The 22,632-nt window shown below is 60.0% G+C and overlaps 1 protein-coding gene across 1 annotated transcript; it reads right to left on the bottom strand.

Annotated features, from left to right (window-relative positions):
- Window positions 1-1,001: 1,001 nt before the first annotated feature.
- On the bottom strand, window positions 1,002-22,011 carry LOC137456023 (hydrocephalus-inducing protein homolog). The gene is made up of 19 exons (XM_068167262.1): window positions 21,744-22,011; window positions 20,915-21,090; window positions 20,312-20,413; window positions 19,892-20,075; window positions 19,331-19,472; window positions 17,690-17,819; window positions 16,404-16,982; window positions 15,758-15,961; window positions 15,142-15,344; window positions 14,822-15,004; window positions 14,482-14,601; window positions 9,682-9,850; window positions 8,875-9,087; window positions 6,851-7,055; window positions 6,264-6,502; window positions 5,230-5,381; window positions 3,686-3,878; window positions 2,917-3,022; window positions 1,002-1,458 (listed from the first exon to the last, which is right to left on the bottom strand). The coding sequence occupies exons 1-19, from the start codon at window positions 22,009-22,011 to the stop codon at window positions 1,214-1,216; spliced, it is 3,813 nt and encodes a 1,270-aa protein (XP_068023363.1). The 3' UTR covers window positions 1,002-1,213.
- Window positions 22,012-22,632: the final 621 nt, after the last annotated feature.

The following is a 22,632-nucleotide window of genomic DNA, read 5'->3' as shown; positions in this document are numbered from 1 at the left end:
CTGCAGAGATCTCAAACCCCCCTGGTTATTGTGATCCGGGCAAGCTGCTGTGGGTGTCCCTGCTTTAGCAGGGCGTTGAGACTGGATGACCTCCAGAGGTCCCTTCCAACCCCCACCATGCTGTGCAAGTGGGTTCAAAACTGTGAGCTCCCATCCAACACAGACTGCAACACTTCAGCTCTTGGTTTAGGGTTTGCCTTCTTGTCCAAGAGACTTCCCCATCTTGTCTGAGCCCTCAGATCCCTGAGCAGCATCCTTTCCTCTAACACATCCTGCTGGTTCCCATTCAGGGGTGGATTCACTGTCAGGAGGAGCAGCTCAGCCAGCAGAGATGGAGATCTGCTGCCATCAGCAGACCTTCCTGTGGCAGCTCAGGGAGCTTTTGCTGCTGTGCTTCTTACCTTCTTCTTGACAGGCCAGGTGGCACCTGGGGCCCTTGTGGTATGCACCCACTTGATGGCATGCAGGATGTCATCCCAGTCAGGGACCTCCTCTGGTGGCAGCTGGAAGGAGATCCTGGACACCTGACACTTCACTGGGTGCTTTTTAAAGGTGACCTCAACTTCTGATTGCAAAGTCACTGTGATGTCCTTTGCACAGCCAGCATGGAGGTGTCCCACCTAGGGAGAAGCAGAGAGCCAAGACCAACCTGGGATCACTGGCAAGGACAGGAGAGGTTGTGGGCGTGGGGAGCAGCTGTGCCAGCAACACCTCTGTGAGGAGAGGCTGAGAGCCTGGGGAAGAGCAGCCTGGGAGACAATCTCTCAAAGCTTATCAAGAGCTAGAAGGTGGGGCACAAGAGGATGGGGCCAGACTCCTCTCAGTGGTGCCCAGGGACAGGGCAAGGGGCACAAACTGGAACCAAGGAGGTTCCATCTGAGCCAGAGGAGAAAATTCCTTGCTGTGAGGGTGCTGGAGCCCTGGAGCAGGCTGCCCAAAGAGGTTGTGGAGTCTCCTTCTCTGCAGAGATTCAAACACACCTCCCCGGCCATTGTGATCCTGGGCAAGCTGCTGTGGGTGCCCTGCTTTGGCAGGGGGGTTGCACTAGATGACTCCCAGAGGTCCCTTCCAACTCCCACCATGCTGGGATTGTGTCAAACTGCATCTTACTGAGGATTTATCTGGGTTTTGATGGAGAAGAACACCACCAAAAGATGCCATGTCCCACAACATGGAGCTCTTCTGGCCCCAGCAAAGCCAGGGATGGCATCTCCTAGGTGGCACTGAAAGGGGTTCTCACTGCTCCATGGTGGCTCCCAGAAAGCTGCCAGGCAGGGTCTGAGCAGCAGGGAAAAGCAGAGACAACCAAGCTCACCTGGGGGCAGAAGTGGAAGGGAGGCTCAGGCAGCCACTGGAAGCGCAGGGCCTGCCCCCTGCTGCGGTTGGCGATGGTGAAGGTCACGGTGCAGGGGGTGCCAACGGGACAGAACCCAAACTGGATGTGATCCCCTGGGTCAGCTGTTGGCAATGAGAGAGAGAGCTCTCAGCATGAGGGGAGAGCCCTCTGCCCCCCACAGACACACAGGACTCCAGCTCTACCTTCTCCAAGCCTTCCTTCCCCTGGGACATGCAGCCCAGGACATGTCTGGGCCTGGGCTGAGATCACAGCGCCAGCTCACCTCCAGATCTGCACCCTCCAGCACCCCCAAGTCCTTCTCTGCAGGGCTGCTCTGGGCCCAGCATGGACCCCTGAGGGACACCAGTCTCCATCTGGACATTGAGCTGTTGATCACTATCCTCTGGCTGTGACTATCCAACCAATTCCTTAGCCACCAAGCAGTCCACCCAGAGAGGACACAAATGATCAGATGTGCTCTCCACAGCACCCCATGGGCTGGCAGACCTCCTTTTAGAGCTCCTCAATCAAAAGCTGCTTCCTTTGAGCCCTCCCTGCTGGCCTGCAAACTTCTCCCTTGACAGGGCACCTTCCCTGGGGCTCCCAAGCAAGGCTGCTCTGCAGGCTACAAAAGGTGACAGCAGCTGGCTGCTAAATCTGGGCCAGCCCTGTGCTGCCACAAGGTGTGCCCAGCCCTGGAGGTTCCTTGCTACACCCTGGCAGCCTCTCCTCTTACCCTCCAGGCTGTCCTCCTCCAGGCTGCTTTCAGGGAGCTTCTGCTCCTCCCTGTCTGCCACTAGTCCCTGGATGTTGTCCAGGATGAAGTCATCCTCATAGCCTTCCCCCAGCAGCCTGCTGGTGGTCTCAGAGGGGTTGTCCAGCACGGACAGGTGGAGCTTCCCTTCCAGGCGTTGGGCCAGGGTGGGCTTGAAAACCACCTCAAACTCTGCTGTCTGCCCACACTGCAGGAGCAGGGAAGCAGTGTGGGGCTTCCTCTCTGCACAGAGATGGACACCAGGGACAGGTGAGGCACTGCAAACATTTCCATGTTCCAGAAAAGGAACAGGAGCTTGAAAAACAGCTGTCTCTAAGCACAGCTTGGCTCACCAGTGCTTCCAGACCCTCCTCCCATGGTCACAAAGCTGTGACACTACCAGGGCCATCCCTGTTAGTTGTCTTAAGCTCAGCTCAGTGCTCAGCCCTGGCTCAAACTGCAGCCAGATAGCTCCTGCCTTAAGCACAGCTGAGTCAGAGTGCTTTGGGCTTTTGCTGGCTGGCTGTGAGCTCAGGGGCAGCCTCCCTTCAGGCTGGGGACTCCCCATATGCAGCACAGACCTCAGATGCTCCACTGAAGTGGTGTTACCCCCCCCAGGACTCAACCCACCACCTCCATAAGAATGGAAAAGCTTCCTAGAGCTTGCCAGGTAGAAATCAACCCTGCAAAGAGTCCATGTGCAAAAGCCCCAGAGAGCCCCAGGACACAAGCTCTGGCCAACAGCTGCTTGCTGCTTGGCCAAGCCAGCAGCAGGACACAAGTTTTCCCTCTGTGAGTGACCACATTTCATGGGTGATGAATTCACCTTCTCCAGCAGAGTCCTTCATGCCCACAGCTTGGGAGAGGCATTTGGTGCTGGGCCTGGCTTTCAAGAAGAAAACTCCCTCTTCATCCAGCAGGTCCAGCAGCACCTGGGAAAAGAGCAGGACCAGACTGGGCTGGGCACAGCATGGCCCAGGGCCTGAGCCCACACTGCTGCTGTTCCACCACGGGCAGCCCAGCACACTGCCCCCCTTCCAACACAGCTCTGAGCACAGGGCTGGAGCGAAACCAGCCCAAAGCCAGGCATCCAGAGACACTGGGAGGGGATGGAAACAGAACCAGGCAGGACAGGAAGGCTCCAGCCTGACTCTCTGAGTTGTGTTTCCCTGAGAAGGTCCCAAAATCCCCTTTCCCAGAGGAACTCCCTTCCTGGCAAGCAGAAGTCAGCCAGGGGCTTCCAACAGACTTTCTGAGGCCCCTTCCCAGGCTGTTCCCTGAGGCAGGGAAAACACAAAGCCCAGGGCTGGGTCAAGGCTGGCAAGGACAGCAGCAGAGCTTGCAAAGGAGGTGGAGGCAAAAGTGAAGGGCTGCTGAGGCACGAGCCTCTGCCCACTGCTTTGCCACAGCAGAAGCTCAGGAGGTCGTCCTCCTGCCACAGAGGGGCTCTGAGCACAAGCCAAGGCTTTCCTTTGGGCTCCAAGGGCACCTGCAGAGCAGTGGGGCCCCTGCCCACCCTCACCGGCTGCGCTGGGCCCTCTCCTGCCCAGCAGCAGCCTTGTTCCCAGAGCAGAGCTCCCTCAGCAGCTGCTCACCTGGGCAGGGACAGGGCCAGAGTTCTGCAGGAGCAGGGGCAGCTTCTCCCAGGCCCCCAGCAGGAGCCTCCTGAAGAGCAGCAGGGGGTTCCCTCTCCTGTCCTTCAGCGCCGGGCGCAGGACCCTCACCTCCGGCAGCTTCCCCTCGCCGCTGATCTCAAAGCTCAGGCTCTGTGCTCTCACTGCTGCAGGGCTGCAGGAGAGGGGCAGCAGAGCCACTGCTCACTTGGCAAGCAGTGGAGCCAGGGCCACCTGCTGCATTTCCCCTGCCTGGGGCTCCTGGCCCCCAGGACACAGCTCCCCCTTGCCCCTCTCCTCCCAGTCCCATCCAAGAGGAATCTGCTCTGCAGAGCCAGAGCCTCCCAGAGCACCAGCGCAAACCATTTCACTCAGAGGAGCCCTGCAGGGCAGCAGAGACATGAGGAGGTGACAGAGGCCATGGGGCAGGTTCCCTGGCTGTGCTGAGGTGAGACAGAAGCAAGGAGCATGAGCAGAGCATGGAAAAGTCTCCAAGGAAGAAGGGGCAAATCAGTGACCCCAGCAGGGAAGGTGATCTCCACAGAGGCTCAGAGCAGGAATTGCTCCTTAGGGCAGCAGACTGATGGATCCAGTCCCAGCTCAGCTACTAAAGGGCTGGGCAAGGGCAAGGCAGGCCCAGGACACACACAGGGCCTAGGGCAGAAGAGCTGGGGTCTTTTAGAGGGGATCCAATGGCTCCTTTAGCATCAAAGATCTTCATGCACCCCAGGAGATCCACCAGATCACCTCCTGAGCACAGGAACAAGGAGGCAACAAGGGCAGCTGGCTCAGGGCATGGAAACAATCCTCTGTCCTTGGCATTCTCCAGCTCAGCTGAAGCTGCACAGCTCCATTGCTTCCTGATTCATCCACTCCCTGTTGGCTCCTTGGCATCAGAGAATCCTGGAATGCTTTGGCTTGGAAGGGACCTTGAAAGCTCATCCAGTCCAAGCCCCCTGCAGGCAGCAGGGCCCTTGGCAACTCCAGCAGTTTGCTCAGAGCCCCAGCCAACTTGACCTGGCATGGTTCCAAGCATGGGGCATTCCCCACCTCTCTGGGCACCCTGGGCCAGTGTCAGTGTCCCACTGCCCTCACAGGCACTGCTGCAGGCTACAGCAGGGCACTGACTCCCCGGCTCTGCTGGATCTGGCAGCTACAGCTTCTGAGTTCTCTGCAGCATCTCTGTCAGCAGGAGAGGCTGAGAGCCCTGGGGCTGCTGAGCCTGGAGAAGAGCAGCCCCAGAGGGGCTCCTGGAGGTGAGGGTGCTGGAGCCCTGGAGCAGGCTGCCCAGAGAGCTTGGGGAGTCTTCTCTGCAGAGATTCCACAGTCCCCTGGCCATGGGGATCCTGGGCAAGCTGCTGTGGGTGCCCTGCTCAGGCAGGGGGTGGGGCTGGATGATCCCTGGAGCTCCCTTCCAAGCCCCTCCCTGCTGGGATGCTGTAACGCTGAGTACTCTACCCAAGGCTACTCAAAGAGCTGGAAGCCATCAGGAAGGTCCCCTCCCAAGCTCTCCTGAGGTGAGTTACCTTGTGTGGACATCGAGGGAGGCCTCAAAAGTGCAATGGTAGCTCTTCACCTTCCGTGGAGTGAAGGTGACCGTGGCAAAGGCCTGGGAGCAGCTGGGCACGGACAGCCGGACAGGATCCACCTCAAACACCTGGCCAGAGTGGCTCTTCAGCTTGGGGAAGCCCAGAGAAGGCTGTTAGGAGGAAACTTTTCTCCATGTGCTGCTGTCTCACCCATACAAGGATCATGAGGAACAGCCCCAGACAGTGTGGCCCCCTTCTGGCTTCCCTAGACAGGCTCCATCTGTCTCAGGGGGGGAATCCAAAGCAGTGCTGCCCCAGGGGGCTGCCATCAAGCCCAGGAGTGCAAAGCTTGCTTTCAGCGCTGGTCAGAGCCCCAGCACACATGGGAAGTGGGGACTGCATGGAGAACCCTGCAAAGAACCTGCCCCTGGCCTTTAAAGAGAAGGGGCAAAGAGCAGGGAGCCTAAGGAAAGCAGAGAATGGCTTTGGTTGGAAGAGACCTTTAGGATCATCAAGTCCAACTCTGAGCCCAGCACTGCCAGGTCACCACCAAACCATGGCCCTCAGCACCACAGCTCCACAGCTCTGAAACCCCTCTAGAGATGGGGCTCCACCTCTGCCCTGGGCAGCCTGGGCCAGGCCTTGACAACCCTCAAGGGAAAGAAATTGCTCCTCATGTCCAACCTAACCCTCCCCTGGCACAACCTGAGGCCATGTCCTCTTGTCCTAGCACTTATTCCTTTTGAGAGGAGACCAACCCCACCCCAAAAGGGTCTGCTTGGAGCCCTGGCTCAAAGCTGAGGAAAAGCTCCTCCTCTGCCTGTGCTTCCAAGAGATGTTCAGAAGGGCTCAGGTCTCACTCCAAAGCCCCAGGGGCCTGGAGCTAAAACCTTGCCTGAGACACACTGAATGCAGCCCAGCTGTCACCTGCCCTGAGCTGCACTAGGCTGGGCAAAAGGAAGCAAGGAAGCTGGAGAACAAGGCAGATGTCACACAGCCTTCAGAGACTCCCCAAGGCCTCCTGTTCTTACCTTGCTGGGGCTGGGTTTGCTGGAGAGGAGCACATGGCAGGGGATTCTGTTCACATTGCAGATCCTGCAGCGTGCCGTGGCCTGGTGCCCAACCAGGACCTTGGTGAAGATGAACTTGTTCTCATCTGTGAGGAACAGCCCCTGCTGCTCCTGCACTGTCTGGAGGAGCTGGCAGAGGTTGCTGCTGCTGCAGATCTGATGCCCCTCAAAGATGGACTCAAGGTCATCAGCCAGGAATGCTGTGAGCAGAGCAGAGGGAGGGCTGAGGATGGAGAATCCTTCCTGCTGACCTGCCCTGCCCCTGCTGGCCTCTGAGAAGCTCTTTCTGCCCAGGGAGCTGCAAACCCCAGCCTTGGGTGGGGGAGCTGCCTGTGAGGATGGAGCTCAGGCACCCTCAGTCTGAAAGGGTTTCTTTTGATCCTTCCATGCATCCCTCCCAGCCTCTCCCACTGGTGGGCTTGGCAAGAACCTCTGAGGATTCGCAGAGAGATGCAAGGTCAGGCTCAGGCTGTCTGCTCTGTCCCAGGCCTGAGGCTGGGTGCCGAGCAGCAGCAGCCTGGCCACAGGAACCCGTGGGCAGCACTCACCTGGAAGGCAGGACTCGGCCAGCAGGGTGTAGGGGATGCCAAGAGGGTTGTCCCCGGGGTCTCTGCTGCTGATGTCGATGAGCAGCTGCTCCTGGCACGGCCCTGGCAGCTCCGCAGCACAATCTACTGTCACCAGCTGCTGCTCCCCAGGAAGGATGGAGCCAAAGGCAGGGGACACTGGGAACATGCCCAGGGTGAGGCGAGCCTGCAGAAAGAGTCCCAGCAGAGGCTGATGGCAAACAGCCTCACTCTGAGCATCCCAGCAAGGAGGACCCTGGGCCTTGGCCTCCAGCTGGGCCCAGGGCAGGCAGGGATGACACCAGGGCCCAGAGCACAAGCCAGGAACAAGCTAAGGAGATGTGCAGGCCTAGCCTGAGTGGCTTAGAGAAAGGAGTTGGGTTGTAAGGGTGAAGGTGGGAGCTGGGGTCCTTCAGCCTCCAATGTGAAACAGGAGAGCAGAGAGAACTGTGAGAAACCATCAGAGAGGAGAGCAGACTGGGCAGAAGGCAAGGCAAGGTCATCTCCTGTCCCTGGACTGGGAGTTCAGCAGGGACACTCCACAGCTGTGGCACTCACAGCCTTGTTTTGGCCAGCAGCTACCAGGTACAGATCCCTTCCCCTTGGCCCCACAGCTCCAGGGCTGAGCAAGAGCACAGCATTGAGCAGCTCCTTCCTCTGCTCAGGGCTGGCAGAGGATGGGTCTCCCCCATGCAGCCCATGTCCCATGCCGTGGGCACAAGCCCCCAGCCTGGGCACAGCAGGGGAGGAGCCTGTCCTGGGGAGCAGGAGCCACCCACCTTCACAGAGGGCTTGGTTTCCTTGGGCAGCAAGGGCTTGCTCTGCTTGGCTGCAGCAGACCTTCCACTGGAGCTCCCCTGCTTGTGGGAGTCGGAGAACTTCCTTTGATGTGCACCCAGAGGAGAGAGCAGAGAACATCCCTCAGGCTGAGCTCCTCCTGCCCTTCTCCACAGCCAAACCTTCCTCCCCAGGGAAGAAAGTCCTCCTGCTCTTCACAGCCCCCTGCACCACCTGTGGCTGTAGCTGATGGGCAGATGGGCTCCAGCAGCAGCTGCATGAGGATGAGCAGGAGGATTCTGTGGCATCTCTCTCCTCCCTGCTCACAAGCCAACTGCACAGGCAGACAATAACCCAGGGCTCACAGAACATGGACTTGTTTAGTTGGGAGAGACCTTTAAGGTCAGCAAGGCCAAGACTGACCCCAGCACTACAGGTCACCACTAAGCCATGGCCCTCAGCACCACACCTCACAGAGTCACAGAGGTGTTGGGGCTGGAACAGACCAAGCACCACATCTAAACGACCTTCAAACACACCCAGGCTTGGTGACTCCACCACCTCCCTGGGCAGCACATTCCTGTCCTGACCACTCTGGCTGGGACACAGTTTTTCCTGATGCCCAGTCTGAACCTACCCAGTCACAGCTTGAGGCTATTCCCTCTTTCCCTGTCCCTAATTACCTGTGAGAGGAGACCAGCACCAACCTCTCCACAGCTCTGAAACCCCTCCAGGAGCAGGCACTCCACCACTGCCCTGGGCAGTCTGGGCCAGGCCTTGACTAGCCTCAAGGGGAAGAAATTGTTCTTCATGTGCAGCCTAAACCTCCCCTGGCACAACTTGAGGCTGTGTCCTCTTGTCCTAGCAGTTGTTCCTTGGGAGAAAAGACTAACCTCAGCTGGCTCCAGCCTCCCTTCAGGGAGTTGTAGAGAGCCAGAAGGGCTTCCCTCAGCCTCCTCTTCTCCAGGCTAAACAATGCTAGGTGCCTCAGCTGCTCCTCACAGCCCATGTGCTCCAGACCCTTCCCCAGCTTTGTTGTCCTTCTCTGGCCACCTTCCAGCACCTCAATGCTCTTGGAGTAAGGGGCCCAAACCTGGCCCCAGGACTCACAGTGCAGCCTGGTTGTGTGTCCTGGCTGCCTGCCACACGCCAGCCCTGCTGTGGGGCCTCCTCCAGCAGGAAGGTTGCTGCAGGCCTTCTCACCTTTTCTTTGTGGGCTCAGCTGCAGCCTGCTCTGCTCTGCAGATGAGGAACTGGAAGGGCAGGAGGCCTCTGTTCTGCAGCAGGAAGCTGCAGGCCCTCCTGGTGCCGCTGGCCATGGCCCCGCAGTCGAGCAGCGCCGCAGGGCTGATGCTGTACTGGCTGAGCACAGCTCTGGCTGAGAGCCTCACTGGGATGCTGGCCATGGGCTCCCCTCCTGCCCTCAGCTTGGGCTCCAGCACCTGCAACCAGGGCAGGCCTTGGTAAATCCAGCAGAGCCCAACCTCTGGCTCTGGCCTGTGGCCACAGCCCAGGTGCCCATCAGCTCATCCCCCTGCTCTGAAGTCCTGCTCCAGAACTGCATTTTCAGCCCCTCTTAGAATCATGGAATGGGTTGGCTTGGAGGAGTCATTGGCTCAATTTTCCTGCAGTCAGCAGGAACAGCTGAGGGCAGAGCAGGTGCTTCAGAGCTCCAAACAACCTGACCTGCAGTGCTCCCAGTGATGGGGCAATGACCACCTCCCTGGCCAAGCTGGGCCAGGCTGGCACCACCCTCAGTGTCAGACATTTCTTCTTCCTATCCAGGCTGAATCTTCCTCTTTTAGTTTCAAACCATCACCCCTTGTCCTGTCCCAGCAGGCCCTGATCCAAAGTCTGTCCCCAGCTTTTGGATTGGCCCCCTCCAGCACTGGAAGGGCCAGAGCTGGCTTCTGAAAGCCTTTGCTGTGTGCAAATAACAGAAGGTTCCCCAGCTAAAGCTTGCTTTCCAGCACAGCCATGTCCTCCTGACCCCCTCAGCCCAGCTGTGCTCACCCTGCCTGCCCCAGGCAGCTCACCTGGCACAGCAGGATGGCTTTGTCCTCAATGCTGATCTCCCTCTGGGGGTGGAAGAGCAGCTGGACAGGGACAGGATGCTCAGAGGCAGGCAGCAGGCCCTGCTGGGGCTGCACAGTGAGGTGGGAGGCCAGGTCACGGCTTCCGGGGTCTGTGGGGCGCAGCCTGAACCTGGGGAGGGAAGGAGAAGAAGATCTCTGCAGTGAACAGCCCAGGGGCCAGCAGCACAGCCAGGACCTGGCATGGGACCAGTAAAAACCAACCAAAGAATTCTGCTGTGCTTAGGAGCCCCAGGCCCTGGCAGAGCCAGGCAGTGCTGAGTGCTGGCAGCTCCCCTCCACCCCCAGCGTTTTCATTCCTGCTCTGAAGAGTCTCCTGAAGAGAAAGGACTTAGCCCTGGAAGGACAGCAACAGAGCTCAGCAGGGACTGGCCTCAACTTCAGGGGCACAAAATCCCAGACCCCCAGCATGGGAGGGTTTGGAAAGGACCTCTGGGGATCATCTGGTGCAACCCCCCTGCTAAAGTAGGGCACCCCCAGCAGCTTGCCCAGGAGCACAAGGGCCAGGGGGGGTTGGAATCTCTGCAGAGAAGGAGACTCCACAACCTCTCTGGGCAGCCTGCTCCAGGCCTCCAGCACCCTCACAGCAAAGATTCTCCTCCTGCTCAGATGGAACTTCCTGGGTTCCAGTTTGTGCCCACTGCCCCTTGGCCTGTCCCTGGACACCACTGTCAGGAGTCTGGCTCCAACCTCTTGCCTGCCACAGGTCCTTTATCTCCTGCTGAGCGTTGCTCAGCTCCCCTCTGGGGCTGCTCTTCTCTAGGCTCAGCAGCCCCAGGGCTCTCAGCCTTTGCTCCTCACAGAGCTGCTCCAGGCCCCTCAGCACCTTTCTAGTTTCTGCTGGACTCTCTCCAGTGGTTCCCTCTTGCACTGAGGAGCCCAGAGCTGGAGCCAGGACTCCAGAGGTGGTCTCCCTAGGGCAGAGGACAGGCAGAGGAGAATGTCCCCTGACCTGCTGGCCACACTCTTCTTACTGCACCCCAGAGCCCAGGGGCTCTCCTTGTGGTGCCTGCTGAGCTGTGCAGAACTGCTGGGCTGGGGCTGGATTCTCCATGGCAATGGAGCCTGGAGCTCAGGACAGTCCCAGTGGTCACACACACCATGAGGCAGCCAGCATGGGAACAGCTTCTAGCCACAGGAGCAGACTGCAGGCCTGGGCAGGTGCTGGCCCCAGGCACTCCCAGAGCAGGCAGCTGGACCAACCTGTATGCAAGCTTGCACTGCCCTTGGTTCCTCAGGGTCAGCACTTGCTTGGCACCACCCAGGACCTCCAGGACTCCAAAGTTCACACAGCCATCTGCACCTGCAGGACACCCCCAGAGCGAGGGAAGGGATGGGGAGGATGCTGGAGCTGCTGCAGGCTGCACCCAGTCAGGAGACAGAGACTGGGAGAGCTCAGGTGGGACAAAGCTCTGCTCAGCAAGTCTCCAGCCTTGCAAGGTTTCTCTGGCTGCTTTGCTGCCCTTTGCTCTTCTTACTCAGAGAGGATCTGTAGGGCTTAGCAGCCAAGGAGCTCAGCCTCTACCTCCTTGCTTCCAAGCACAGATCAACCACTTGATGTGCTGTACTGAGCCTTCAGGAACTGCCAGCTGCTTGTTCCCACCCCTGGTGTTTCAAAGGGGCACACTTCAAGGTGTGAGAGAGGCAAGGCACTGTGTGACCTGACAGTGCTTTACTCCACACAGCTGGCAAGAGACCTGTGCCATGGATCCATGCCAGGCCTGCATTGCTGTCACATCCCATCCCATCCCATCCCATCCCATCCCATCCCACCCCATCCCATCCCCCACTTGCCCCAGCAATGCAATGCATCTGAACTCCTTTGCTCTGGGGCCAGCCACTGACCTTCAGGCAGGGTGATGTTCAGAGCAACTTCGTAGGCCTCAGCCACAACTTCAATGCTCTCCACCTGAACAACACCCTGGACATTCTCTGCAGCTGAAACCTGAGGCAGCAAGAAGCAAACCCTAAAGTCATTCTCCTCAGTGTTCCTGCTAAACAAGAGGAGTCCTTGTCTCTAGCAGCTGTCTTTACCCAGCCTGGGAGGCAGTGTGATGTACAAACCCCCACAAGAGTCCTGAGGTGTCCCAGAGCAGGTGGCAATGACAGCCAACTCTCTCTTAGCAGGCAGCAGCCTCACTGCAATGCAGCCTCTAAACCCCAGGGAACAAAGCCTTAATAGCCAGAGGAGGAGACTCCACAACCTCTCTGGGCAACCTGCTCCAGGGCTCCAGCACCCTCACACCAAAGATGTTGGAGCCTCCTGGCTCCCAGTTCCTGCCTCTTCCCCCTTGTTCTGTGCTGGCACCACTGCCTGGCTCCAGCTTCTTGCCCCCCACCCTCAGCTCCTGCTCAGCACTGAGGTATTCAGAAGCAGCATCCTTCAGTGAGGGTCCCTTGGTGCTAAGGGCCCAGACAATGTGGGCTCAAAGGAATCTCCTCAGGGCTCATCCTTTGGCCCTCTTTGCCTTCAGACACAGCCTCCATCCCCCAGGGCCCACAGCACTCTGCCCAGCTCTGCCAGGCAGGGCCCTGTGCCCTCACCTCCAAGCGGAGCTTCTTCTCCACGCCGAGAGCCTTGGTGCTCCTGAAGCACAGCTGCACGGCCAGCTCCGAGCGGGGCCCGACCGTGCCCTGCCTCTGCCGCACCGAGAAGCCCTCGCCGAGGCTCTGCAGCCCGCTGAGCCTCCAGGCCACCGGCAGGGGGCAGCTGTTCCGCAGCAGCAGGCTCCTGCTGTGCTGGCTGCGGAGACACCAAGGCTCAGTGCCAGCTGCTGAGGGGCACAGCGGCAGCCCTGCCGCTGGCAGCAGCCCTCCCCATGGGGCTGAAACCACCCTGCAGGTTTTGCTCTTTGCCACAAGCCTGAGAGGGGAGGCCCTAGGGAGAGCTTGGTGGCAGAAGGGGATCCAACAGCAGGCAGAGCCAGAGCCAGAGCCACTCTCTCTGCACCAGCAGAGGAGAAGCAAATGCATCAGGGCCCCCACTGCTGGGGGGCTAGAGCTGGGGACTGTCATGGGACATCCCAGCCAGCAAGGAACAGTGAGCAAGAGGCTGGCAAGTGCTGGGAGCAAGAGGGCTGCTGGCCCAGCCTCCAAGCTGAGGAAAGGGAAGCTGCAGCAGAGCCACCCCCAGCAGAGTGCCCCTGGCCTGACTGACCTGTGCAGAAGCACCCTGTTGGAATGCAGCTGCCTGGGGCTGACCCCCAGCTTCACCTGCACCCCTTGGCAGCACAGGTGGGAGACCACTGGCTCTGGGTTGCCCTTGATGCAGCAGATGAGGCTGTCTTCCACCAGGCCAGGTGAAGTGGGGTATGCCCAGATGCTCAGCTCCTGGCCCCAGCCCCACAAAGAGAAGCACAGAAGAACATTCAGTGAGCAGGAGGGGCAGCTCCTGGGCTCTGCTGCTGCTCCCTGTCCCACCTGCCTGTCTCCTACCTGCTTCTCCTTAGGTCCCAGCTGCATGCTGGCAGGCTCCAAGAGGAAGGTGCCCCCACTGCCACCCCTCTCAAAGGAGAAGTGCAGCTCTGCCTCCCAGGGGGTGACATTGCAGATGGAGAGCTGCTCGCAGTTGTCATCCTGCAGCACAGCCTTGGACCTGGCCACAGAAAGGGCAAAGGCTGCAGGGGAGCTCTGTCAAGCAGCCTGAGAGAAAGGCTCATGTGGGACACCTTGCATGCTGCCTGTGCTCATTCCCTGCTTCCTTGGATGCCCAGCCCACACTTGGTGTCTCCATCCCAGAGGTGTGCACAGGCCACTTCAAGAGGCCTTCTACAAACCAGGACCTCAAAGGTGCCTGGCAAAACAGAAGCACAGCAGGCACCAGGATTCCTCCCCTCCTCTGCTGGCTTTCCCTCCCTGCAGGCTTCCCAGAAAAGTGTGGCAAGAGCTCAGCTTCTCTCTTCCAAAGCAGCCAGGAGACTGCCTGGGCCCAGCTCCTGGGGGAGCCTGAGGCTGAGGGCGGGAAAGCAAAAGGATTCCTTCCCAAGAGGAATCCCAGAGTTAACAAACACCTCCTGGTTCAGGTGTGGGACAGAGGTGGTGGGAAAAGGTCAAAGAAAGGCAATGCCTCAGCCTGGCCAAATCCTCTTTTGGTTTTTAAACTCTTTTGATTTACCCTCCCTGGGGTGTCAGAATGCCACCAGCTCTCCAGAGCTCCCCTGGAGACAAACCTCCATTCCTAATGCTGAGAGAAGAGGGAAGTGAAAAACAGAAAGATGCCAGCAGCTACAGGGACATTATTTTAAGGCCAGACTCTATCCAGCAGTGAGGATCAGGAAAATGGAAATCCCCTTTGCCCTGCCCTGCAGGTGCTTGTCCCCCAACAGCAGCTCCAACCATCAAGTCTTGCTGACACTGCAGATTTCACAGAGGGTTTACAGTCCCTCAGCAGAAAAACTTCCTTTGCTCCTTCAGGCTGACCCACAGAGCTCCCAGCACTTGAAACAAACAGCACAAAGCTGCTGAAGCTGAGATGGGGGGTGACAAGTGACCCCAAGCTGCTTTCAGGCTGCAAGCAGCACCTGGCTCTGGCCACCAAAGCCCCCAGGGGGCAGGAAGATCAGCTCCATCCCCCCCAGCACTCCTGTGCCTGCCAGGTGCTCAAGTTGCCACAGCTGTGCTCCTTCAAAGCCACCAAACCCCCAGCCCTCTGCCCGGGCCTGCCCTGAATCGTGCCCCTGGGTGCATGTTCCTGGAAGCACAAGGTCCTGCAAGCAGCACAGCTGGGGGCTGGGCAGCACCTACCTGTCTCTTGCCTGGGCACACAGCAGCGGCCCCAAGTGGAACATCCCCGTGCTCAGGACATACTGCTTGGAGATGATGGCATCAGCTGCCTTGCTCTGCCTGCAGCCAGGAAACACCTCCCTGGCACAGAGAGAAGGAAGAGTTGTGAGATTCTCTGAGCACAAAACCTGCTCCCAAAGGCTGAACTCTTAGTGCTGGCCGAGGCACAGCACCGCTGCCCAGCTCCAAGCACGGCAAGAGATGCTGGGGGGCTCAGGCAGGTCCCAGGGGCACAAGGGGCAGAGTCTCAGCTCTGAGCTCAGGGGCAGCAGAGCGGGACGGCCCCAGGGGCCAGCCTTACCGTGGCTCCTGGCTGATGCTGGGGTACAGGCAGGTGCCCCTGCAGTGCAGCTGGTAGGGGCGCTTGGTGCCCAGCAGCTCCAAGTGCAGCCTCTGCTCAAAGCTGCCCAGCAGCGCGGAGCTGAAGTGGACCTGCAGCACCACCTGGCCCTGGGCAGGCACTACCCAGCGGTAGCTGCTGAGCCTGGCAGGGAAAGAGGAACCTTCAGGCACTGCTGAGGAGCAAAGGAGAGCAGGAGGAGCCATGGTGGAGCTGGGGTGGGAAACCTCCTTGGCAAGCTGGCCCTGAAGCAGAGGGATCCCTCCTCCCTCACAGCTCACCTGGCACAGCTCTCTGGGGGGGGCAGGGTGTCCACGTGCCTTTGGTCCCCCTCAGAGGCACGGCTGGGGGGTCCTGTGGCTGGTCCCTGGAGATCTCTCCTGCCACAGCCAGAGCTCTGCCTTCCCCTCACAGCCTCCTGGCTGCTGCTGCCTTTCTCCCTTCTCCAATGGCCTCTGGCTGGGGTGCCCTGCTCCTCTGAGGTCTTCACCCCAAAGGGAGAGAGCAAAGGGAAAGACAGCTGAGACCTGCCCTGAGAGCCAGCACTGCAGGGGAGGTCTCAGCAGAGCAGAGCACAGCACAGGGGCAAAATCCTCTCCTTTGACCTGCTGCCCACATTGCTGGGGATCAGCCCAGGATAGGGCTTTCAGCGCCAGCTCCTCTCCATCTTTGCACCTCCCAGCTGAAGGTCTGAGGGGCAGAGCAGGGTGTGCTGCTGAGGCTTTGCCTCTCCTCTCAGACTGGCCCTGTGTTTCAAGCACAGCTCTTTCTTCTGGACAGCCAGAAGGGATCTCTGCAGGCTTGGGCCCTGTCACATCTTCACTGCCCTGCCACTCTCACCCTTTTCCATCCCACCTGCCCCTTTGCCCCCATCCAGCCTGGTCCCTGTCCTGGCACCTTCACTGTGGGCACAGTGGGGACATCCACAACACTTTCAGGAGCCTCCTCCTCTTCTGGCCCTGTGGCAGCTGCTGGCAGGAGCACAAAGTGCTGGAGGACTTCTGCAGGCACCTCCCGCTTGGCTGGGCAGTGAACCACAGAGCAGACAGCAGGGGGAGGAATGGGGGGCCCTGAGGGACCCAGGCCCAGCTCATCCAGGACCTAAAGCAGAAGAGCAAACCTTGGTCATGCTCCTGTGGCCTCTATCCTCACACCTCCTGAAAGACACTGAGCTGTTAGGGAGCTCTGATTGATTGAGGTGGAGCACAGCCCTTGCTCTGCCCAGGGTGGGGAGCAGGCTCCAGAGCAGGGCCAGGACTACAGGTGGCACCTGCAGAGGAATCTCTGCCCCAAGTGACTCAGCTGAAGGGAGCAAAGCCCAGGGGCTGCCCTGGCACCCCCTTTCTCCCCAGACTGGGAGAGCAGCTGACAGGCAGGACGCCTGCACAGAGAGCACTCCCTCTGCCCCCAGCCAAAGCACAAGGCTGCTGAGGGACAGCAGCAGCAGCCTGGAGAAGGCTCTGTGCCCTTGGCACCCGCTGGGACACAAGGCCCCAGGGCCCCCACGGGGCAGGCTCAGCACCTGAGCGTTGTGGGGCCCTACCTGCTCTGCCCCTGGCAGCTTCCTGCTCTCCAGGATGGTGCTCAGCACATCTGCAGAGCTCAGCACCTCGATGTCCAAGCAGGGCACGCCGACTTCTTGGCCACTGGCTGACCCTGCTGCACCTCCCCCTTCCAGCTGAGACAACTTGGGGGCCTCAGGAGGCTTCAGTTTCTCCAGGAGCTCTTTCTCCTGCCTCTCCTGACGCTCCTTCTTTTTAGCCTTCTGCCTTCTGGGCCTGGATAAATGCTGCTGCTGATCTTCTGCTTGCTGCTGATCTTCCTGCTTTGAAGGGGACAGCAGGACACCCTGCACCCTGTCCCAGCATGACAAAACACGTGCCACATCTTTCTGTGATGCCTCATAGGCCTTAAAGCTCAGGGCCAAGTTCTTGCTGTCAGCCTGGCCTTGCTCTTGGGCTTCTAGCTCTGAGCAGGTGTCTGCCGGGGCAAGCTTGCTCTGCTTGTTCTCATCTTCCTTGCCAGCTGCAGCAGAGTCTGGGCCCTCCTTGGCAGAGCCCTTCTTGCCTGCCTGCTCACTGACACTCAGCTGCTTGGTGCTGCTGCTGGATGTGTTGATGCTCTGGGCAGGAGGAGCAGGAGAAAGCCATCAGCATTTCAGAGCAGGACTCAAATGCTGCAGGACACTGATGATCTTTACAACAGCAGCCCAGGCATCATCTGTGCCAGGTGCTCTACAAGTCCCAGGCCAGAACACAGCTGGTACCCAGGTGAGCTCAACTGAAACCAAAGCCCTCAGTGCCAGACCCACAAGCAGTCAGCAACACAGGAGCTGCCCCAAGCCCAGCAGGAAACTCCAGAGCCCTCCTTCCTCCTGAGCAGTCCTTGGGGCTCATTTCTGGGGATGCTGAGTACCCCTGACTCTTTAGGAAGCCTGGCTGCTCACAAACACCTGGGTCCTGCTGCTCTCTCCTGCCAGGCAGGCAGGAGCAGACCCCACTTCCCAGGCAGGCCCTGGCTCAGAGCTGCAGGGCACAAGCAGGGTGGGGAGGAATGCTGGACCAAAGCCACCCAGGACTTCCCAGGGCATGTCTGGAGTTGTGTGGAGCCAGGACTCCAAGGCAGCCTGATCCCAAAAGAGCAGCTCACCCCCAGAGCTGTGGCAAAGCCCCTGGTGAAGCAGCAGCACCATCAGGCACCAGCTGTTGTTTCCCAGCACAGCCCCAGCCAGGAGCAGGCTGCCCAGCACGGCCTGGGGCTGCTGCACTCTCAACAGGGCTGCAGCTCAGCGGGAAGATCCCCAGGGCTCTTGCTCACACAGCCACCCACCTCCCTGACCAGAGGCTGCCTTTTCTGCTCTTTCTTGCTCTGCTTCAACTGCCTCAGCTCCTCTGCCTCCTTCCAGTGCTGCAGCTCCTGCTGCTGCTCCTCAAGCTCTTCAGCCAGCCGCTGCAGCGCCCTGCAGCAAGGCAAAAGGAAAACAGTTCTGAGAGTCCCCACCAGAGCCCTGGGCTCCTGCACTTCAGCCACTGACCCTGAGCCCATGCAGAGCCCTTACAACCTCTCCAGGGATCTCCCTCAAGCTGGGGAGGCTGGGAACATTCCAAGGGAGGAAAGGGGGGAGGGGGTCTGCAAGGCCAGCCCCAGTGAGGCTTTGCTGTTGGAAGGGCTAAATCCTGCTGCTGCTCCAGCAAGGTCCCCCCAGGCACCGGCCAAAGGCTGCTCCACCATCACTCCACACTGATGCCTGAAGCTCTCTCTTGATTTCCCCGAGTAAAGCAGCTGACCAAGCACTTACCCCTAGTTCTCCCTGCACCAGTGCTCAGAATCAGAGACTCACAGAATCCCTTTGGATGGGAGAAATCTTTCAGATCATCAAGTCCAACCAGGAGCCCAGCACTGCCAGCTGCCCACTAACCCATGCTCCTCAGCACCACCTCCACAGGGGTCTGGCAGTCTCTCCAGGGGACTCCACTACTGCCCTGAGCAGCCTGGCCAGGCCTTGATAACCCTTTTGTGGTGAAGAAACTCTTCCTCATGTCCAACCTAAACCTCCCCAGTGCAGCTTGAGGCCATTTCCTCTTGTCCTATCGCTTGGTCCTTGGGAGCAGAGACCAAACCCTGCCCCTGGCTCCAACCTCTTTTCAGGGAGCTGTAGAGAGCCAGCAGGTCTCCCCTCAGCCTCCTCTTCTCCAGGCTAAGCAATGCCAGCTCCCTAAGCTGCTCCTCACCAGCCCTGTTCTCCAGAGCCTTCCCCACCTTCATTGCCCTTCTCTGGACACACTCCAGCCCTTCAGTGTCCTTCCAAAACTGAATCTAGGCTTGGAGCTATGGCCTCCCCAGTGCCCAGGACAGGGGGACAATCCCTTCCCTGCTCCTGCTGACCCCACCCAAGATGCTCACTGATGCCAACTCTGCTCAGCTTGTCCAGCCCTTCTCCATGGGCATGGCCTGCTCCTTATGGAGGACAGCCACAGCAGTCAGAAAACAAAGGCTGCAGCAGCTCCCCTCCTGCAAAACAGGCTCTGAACAAACAGGATTCCTGCTGGAAGCCAGCTGGGACTGTGGGAAACCTGTGCTGTCTGTCCTGGGAGATGTGCCTCACACAGCCCCACACCACAGCCCCTCTGCTGAGGTGAGGAAGGGCTGAAGGGGATGGGAATTAACATCATGAAATTAGAGACCCTCAGAAGCATAAGGGCAAGGCCAGCACAGAGCCCAGCTGCCTGCAGCAGGCTCTGAGCCCGAGGCCTCAGCACTAGCAGCAGGAGGAGATGTTCTCAGCTCCCTGCAGGAAGGTCTCTCCTCTGCTGGCAGCCAGGCAGGGGGAAGGCAGCATCCCTGTGCCGCTCGGCAGGGACACTTTTGGCCTCTTCTCTGGAACCTCCCCAAGCCCAACCAAGGGCCCCAGAGCAGGGACACCTTGCAGGGACACTGTGCTGGGCAGCTCCCCACAGAAGGCTTACAGACCTCTGCCTCCTCTCCCTCTGGAGCTGTCGGATCCTGCTCTCCAGCTGAGCTTTCTGCTCTTCCGTGAGGGCATCAGACTCCTCCTCCCCCAGCTCCCAGAGCTCTGCTTCCTCCCTCCTGGCCGCTTCTTCCCGCTGCCGGCCTTCAGCAGGCACCAGAGGAGAGACAGAGCAGAGCTGTGCTGGGGGAGCTGCGAGGAGCCACAGCTCTGGCCCAGCCCTGCCAGGAGCCAGCAGGGAGCTCACAGCCCTGCTCCCAGCTCCAAAGAACCCCCAAACCAGCACCAGTCTGGCACAGAGGCATGGTGCATAGCCGGCTGCTGCTCAGACATTGAGCCCCAGCAGCTTGCACCTGGGCCCAAGCTTCAGTGCTGGAGACTGAGAGAAGTCTCCCAGCCTCAGCTCTGCTGTGTTCTAAGCAACAGTGAGCTGCACCAAGGCAGGAAGTCGAAGGCTTCCTGAAACTACCTCTCACCAGCTCTGCTGGTGAACCAGACACTTGTGGACAGGGCTGAGGGCTCTGGAGAGAAGCCTTGGGAGGCAGGGAGATGAGGATTCTCACCTTCCTGCTCCTCTGCAGCTGCCTGCCTGGCTTGCCAAGAGGCAAAATCCTGGAGCAGGTTGACAAAATAGATGCGAGGTTGGTTTCCAACAGCTTTGAGCAGGCAGAGGAGAGCAGACACTGTGCTGCCTGCAAAGAGGCTCTGCAGGCCATCAAACACCACTCCCTGGGAGCAGTCCCTCAGCTGTGAAGAAAGGCCAAGAGAAAATCAGCTGTGCCATGCTGCAGCTCTGGGCCACTCAGTGACAAAGGTCACCAAGCAGCTGTCCCAAGCTCTGAGCTGTCCCCACGGCCCTGCCAGCTGCTGGCATCTGCAGCTTCCCCCAAGGAGCCCAGGACCCCTCCAACAGCAGGACTCCTCCTGCTCTCCCAGTTGTGCCTCTCCAGCAGGAAGGTGTCCTTTGCCCCCTGGCCACGCACCTGCAGCCTTTCAGAGAGGATGGCCACCAGCAGCTCTTCGGGCAGCACGCAGCTCACCGGGCCCAGCTCTGCCACCGTGCTGCCGCTGGGGCTCAGCCAGGGCTGCGCAGGAGGGGCAGAGATGAGAGGAGAGCCGGAGGAGCCCTGCAGTGTTGAACAGCACCACACTGAACATCACCACAACATAAACCCCCTTGGCACCCCCTGGGCAATCCCAGCTGCTGGGCTTGGAGCTGAGCTCTCTCCCTAGCAAGGGACTGAAAGGAAAGCGCAGGCCAGCGGCTCCGGGGGACAACCCTGCAGAGCACAGCCCTGGAGCAGCAGCCCCCAGCGCTGGCACCAGCACACAGCACAGGAAGGACAAGCAGCTGACCAGGCCTCCTGGACTAGCCTGATCTTCAGCTGCCCAGGGCAGGGGGGTGTCCCCATCCCCGAGGGACTGCAAAGCCAGAAAGATGTGGTGCTGAGGGACACGGTGTAGTGGTGACCTGGCAGTGCTGGGTCAGCAGCTGGATTTGATCATCTTGGAGTCCTATCCCGACCAAAACAGCTCAAAGGTCACAGCAAGATCCCTGGCATCAGCCAGGGCAGGCCATGCCTCACCTGGGAGCCTGAGGACTCCGTCGGAAGCTGTCTCTCAGCAGAAGCCTGCCCCTTGCCGGCCGCAGCTCTGGGCTGGCCTCGGGAGCTGAGGGGCTGCTGCCTGCCGTTGTCCACAGAGCTCTGGGGCCTGGCCTTGGTGCTGCGCCGCCGCCAGAGGGCAGCAGCTGCCCTCACACCTGCGGAGGGCCCAGAAGGCTCAGGGGGCTGCTGGGAGGAGCACACCAGCACCTTCCACCCCAGTGGGCACCCTGGCAGGGACACTGCACTCGCTGCTCTCCAGAAGCAGCTCCTTCCCTGCTCTCCTCTTCCTGTGGCAGGACAGACCAACCTGGCACTGCAGTTACAAGCCAGAGAGGTTTGGATGCCTTGCCCCACCTCCACTGTCCATCTCCACGGGAGACAACCCTGCCAGGGACCCAGACCCTTCTTCCTTCCACCAGCTTTCAACCCAGGCAGGTTCAAAGCTGAGCAATGCCAAGGTAGCCCAAGCAGAGCCAAGCTATGGCCTCAGCCAGCAGAGCCTGGGCTACCCACTGCCCCATAAAGGCTCCGCCAAGAGCTTGGACTCAGGTGCTGGGGGCTTCCCCACCCCTAGCAAAGGAAGCTGTGCAGAGAAGGGCAGGGCAGGGCAGGCAGAGTGCCCTTGCATGAGCCCTTCGGCTGGCGTCTGAGTCCCCAGGACTGCTCTCTGCAAGGGCTCTGCCCTGCTCTGTGCTGCACCCCTGCTCCTCAAGAGCCCCCGGGGCTGTGCCGCTGCTCTGGAGCCAGCAGAAGCAGGAAGCCCCGGGGGCCGCAGCAGCGCTGCTCCGGGCCCAGCCTGTCTCCTTACGGCCATCCTGTGCCTGCTGGAGGCTCTGCTGGCTGCCGGCGGCGCTGCACAGCTCCCGGGCTCGCCGCCCTGCCGCGCTGCTCCCGGCCGCCACGGCCTCGCTCACCACAGCGTCCAGGGACAGGCAGGCGGCGCCGTAGTGCTTGGCCAGGGCGGCCGCTGCCGACGTCTTGCCCGCAGAGAGAGGGAGGCTGCTTGGGGACCCCTGCGGCCGCAGGGCTTGCCGGGGACAGGCTCTGCGAGCTCCCCAGACAGAGGAGGACTTCATCCCTCCCTTAGGGAGCCACTTCAAGCCTGGGCCTGGGGCGCTGCTCTGAGCCCTGTGCCACCACCACTCAGACCATCCCCTGGCCTGTGCCGCTTGGCGTTGCCTCAGGCAGCAGCTGGGCACAGTTTAGGGCTCGGGCCGGGCTCGGCACTGCTCCACAGGCAACAGGGACACCAGGCACCGTGCTGCCATGCAGCAAGGGGCACATGGTCACCCTCCGGGGGGGAACCAGAGCCCAGCTGCATGGACACCAGATAAGCCACACCACTGGCACCAGCTGCTGAGGGCCTGGGACCACCCCAGCAGAGCTGTGCCTCCCCCTGCATCGCTTCAACTGCTCAACCCGGCACCGTGCTCCACCAGGACATGCCTCTCCTGCTTCCCCCCTCCTCACAGCCAAGAGCTCCAGCTCAGGTACCTGCCAGGGGTGCCCCATGGATGATGAGCACGATCCCTTTGCGCTGTGGGGCTCCTTCAGCGACGCTGAGGTACCGGGCGAGGGCCCTACGGACTGGGCTGGCCTCCAGTTCTTCTGTGGCCTCCTTGATGCTGGTGGAGCTTGGCTGATGCTCAGCTGTGCAGAAATGGGTAGAGGAGTCAGCCTCCTGCCTACCTGTGATC

This window comes from Melanerpes formicivorus, unplaced genomic scaffold (assembly GCF_026170545.1).
Source record: "Melanerpes formicivorus ecotype bairdi unplaced genomic scaffold, bMelFor1.0.p_v2 SCAF_114, whole genome shotgun sequence".
In the NCBI taxonomy this organism is placed as follows: Eukaryota; Metazoa; Chordata; class Aves; order Piciformes; family Picidae; genus Melanerpes; species Melanerpes formicivorus.
The sequence above is the reverse complement of the archived record's forward strand: the minus strand, read 5'-3'. Positions and strand labels throughout refer to the sequence as shown.

Bases quoted from the DNA above. Each gene is read 5' to 3' on its own strand.
- LOC137456023 (XM_068167262.1), bottom strand. From the start codon at position 22,011: ATGAAGTCCTCCTCTGTCTGGGGAGCTCGCAGAGCCTGTCCCCGGCAA. The intron at 20,414-20,914 runs GTGAGGCATGGC...CCTCCTGCGCAG, and splicing joins CGGAGTCCTCAGGCTCCCAG to CCCTGGCTGAGCCCCAGCGG. The intron at 9,088-9,681 runs GTGAGCTGCCTG...CCCTGGTTGCAG, and splicing joins AAGCCATCCTGCTGTGCCAG to GTGCTGGAGCCCAAGCTGAG.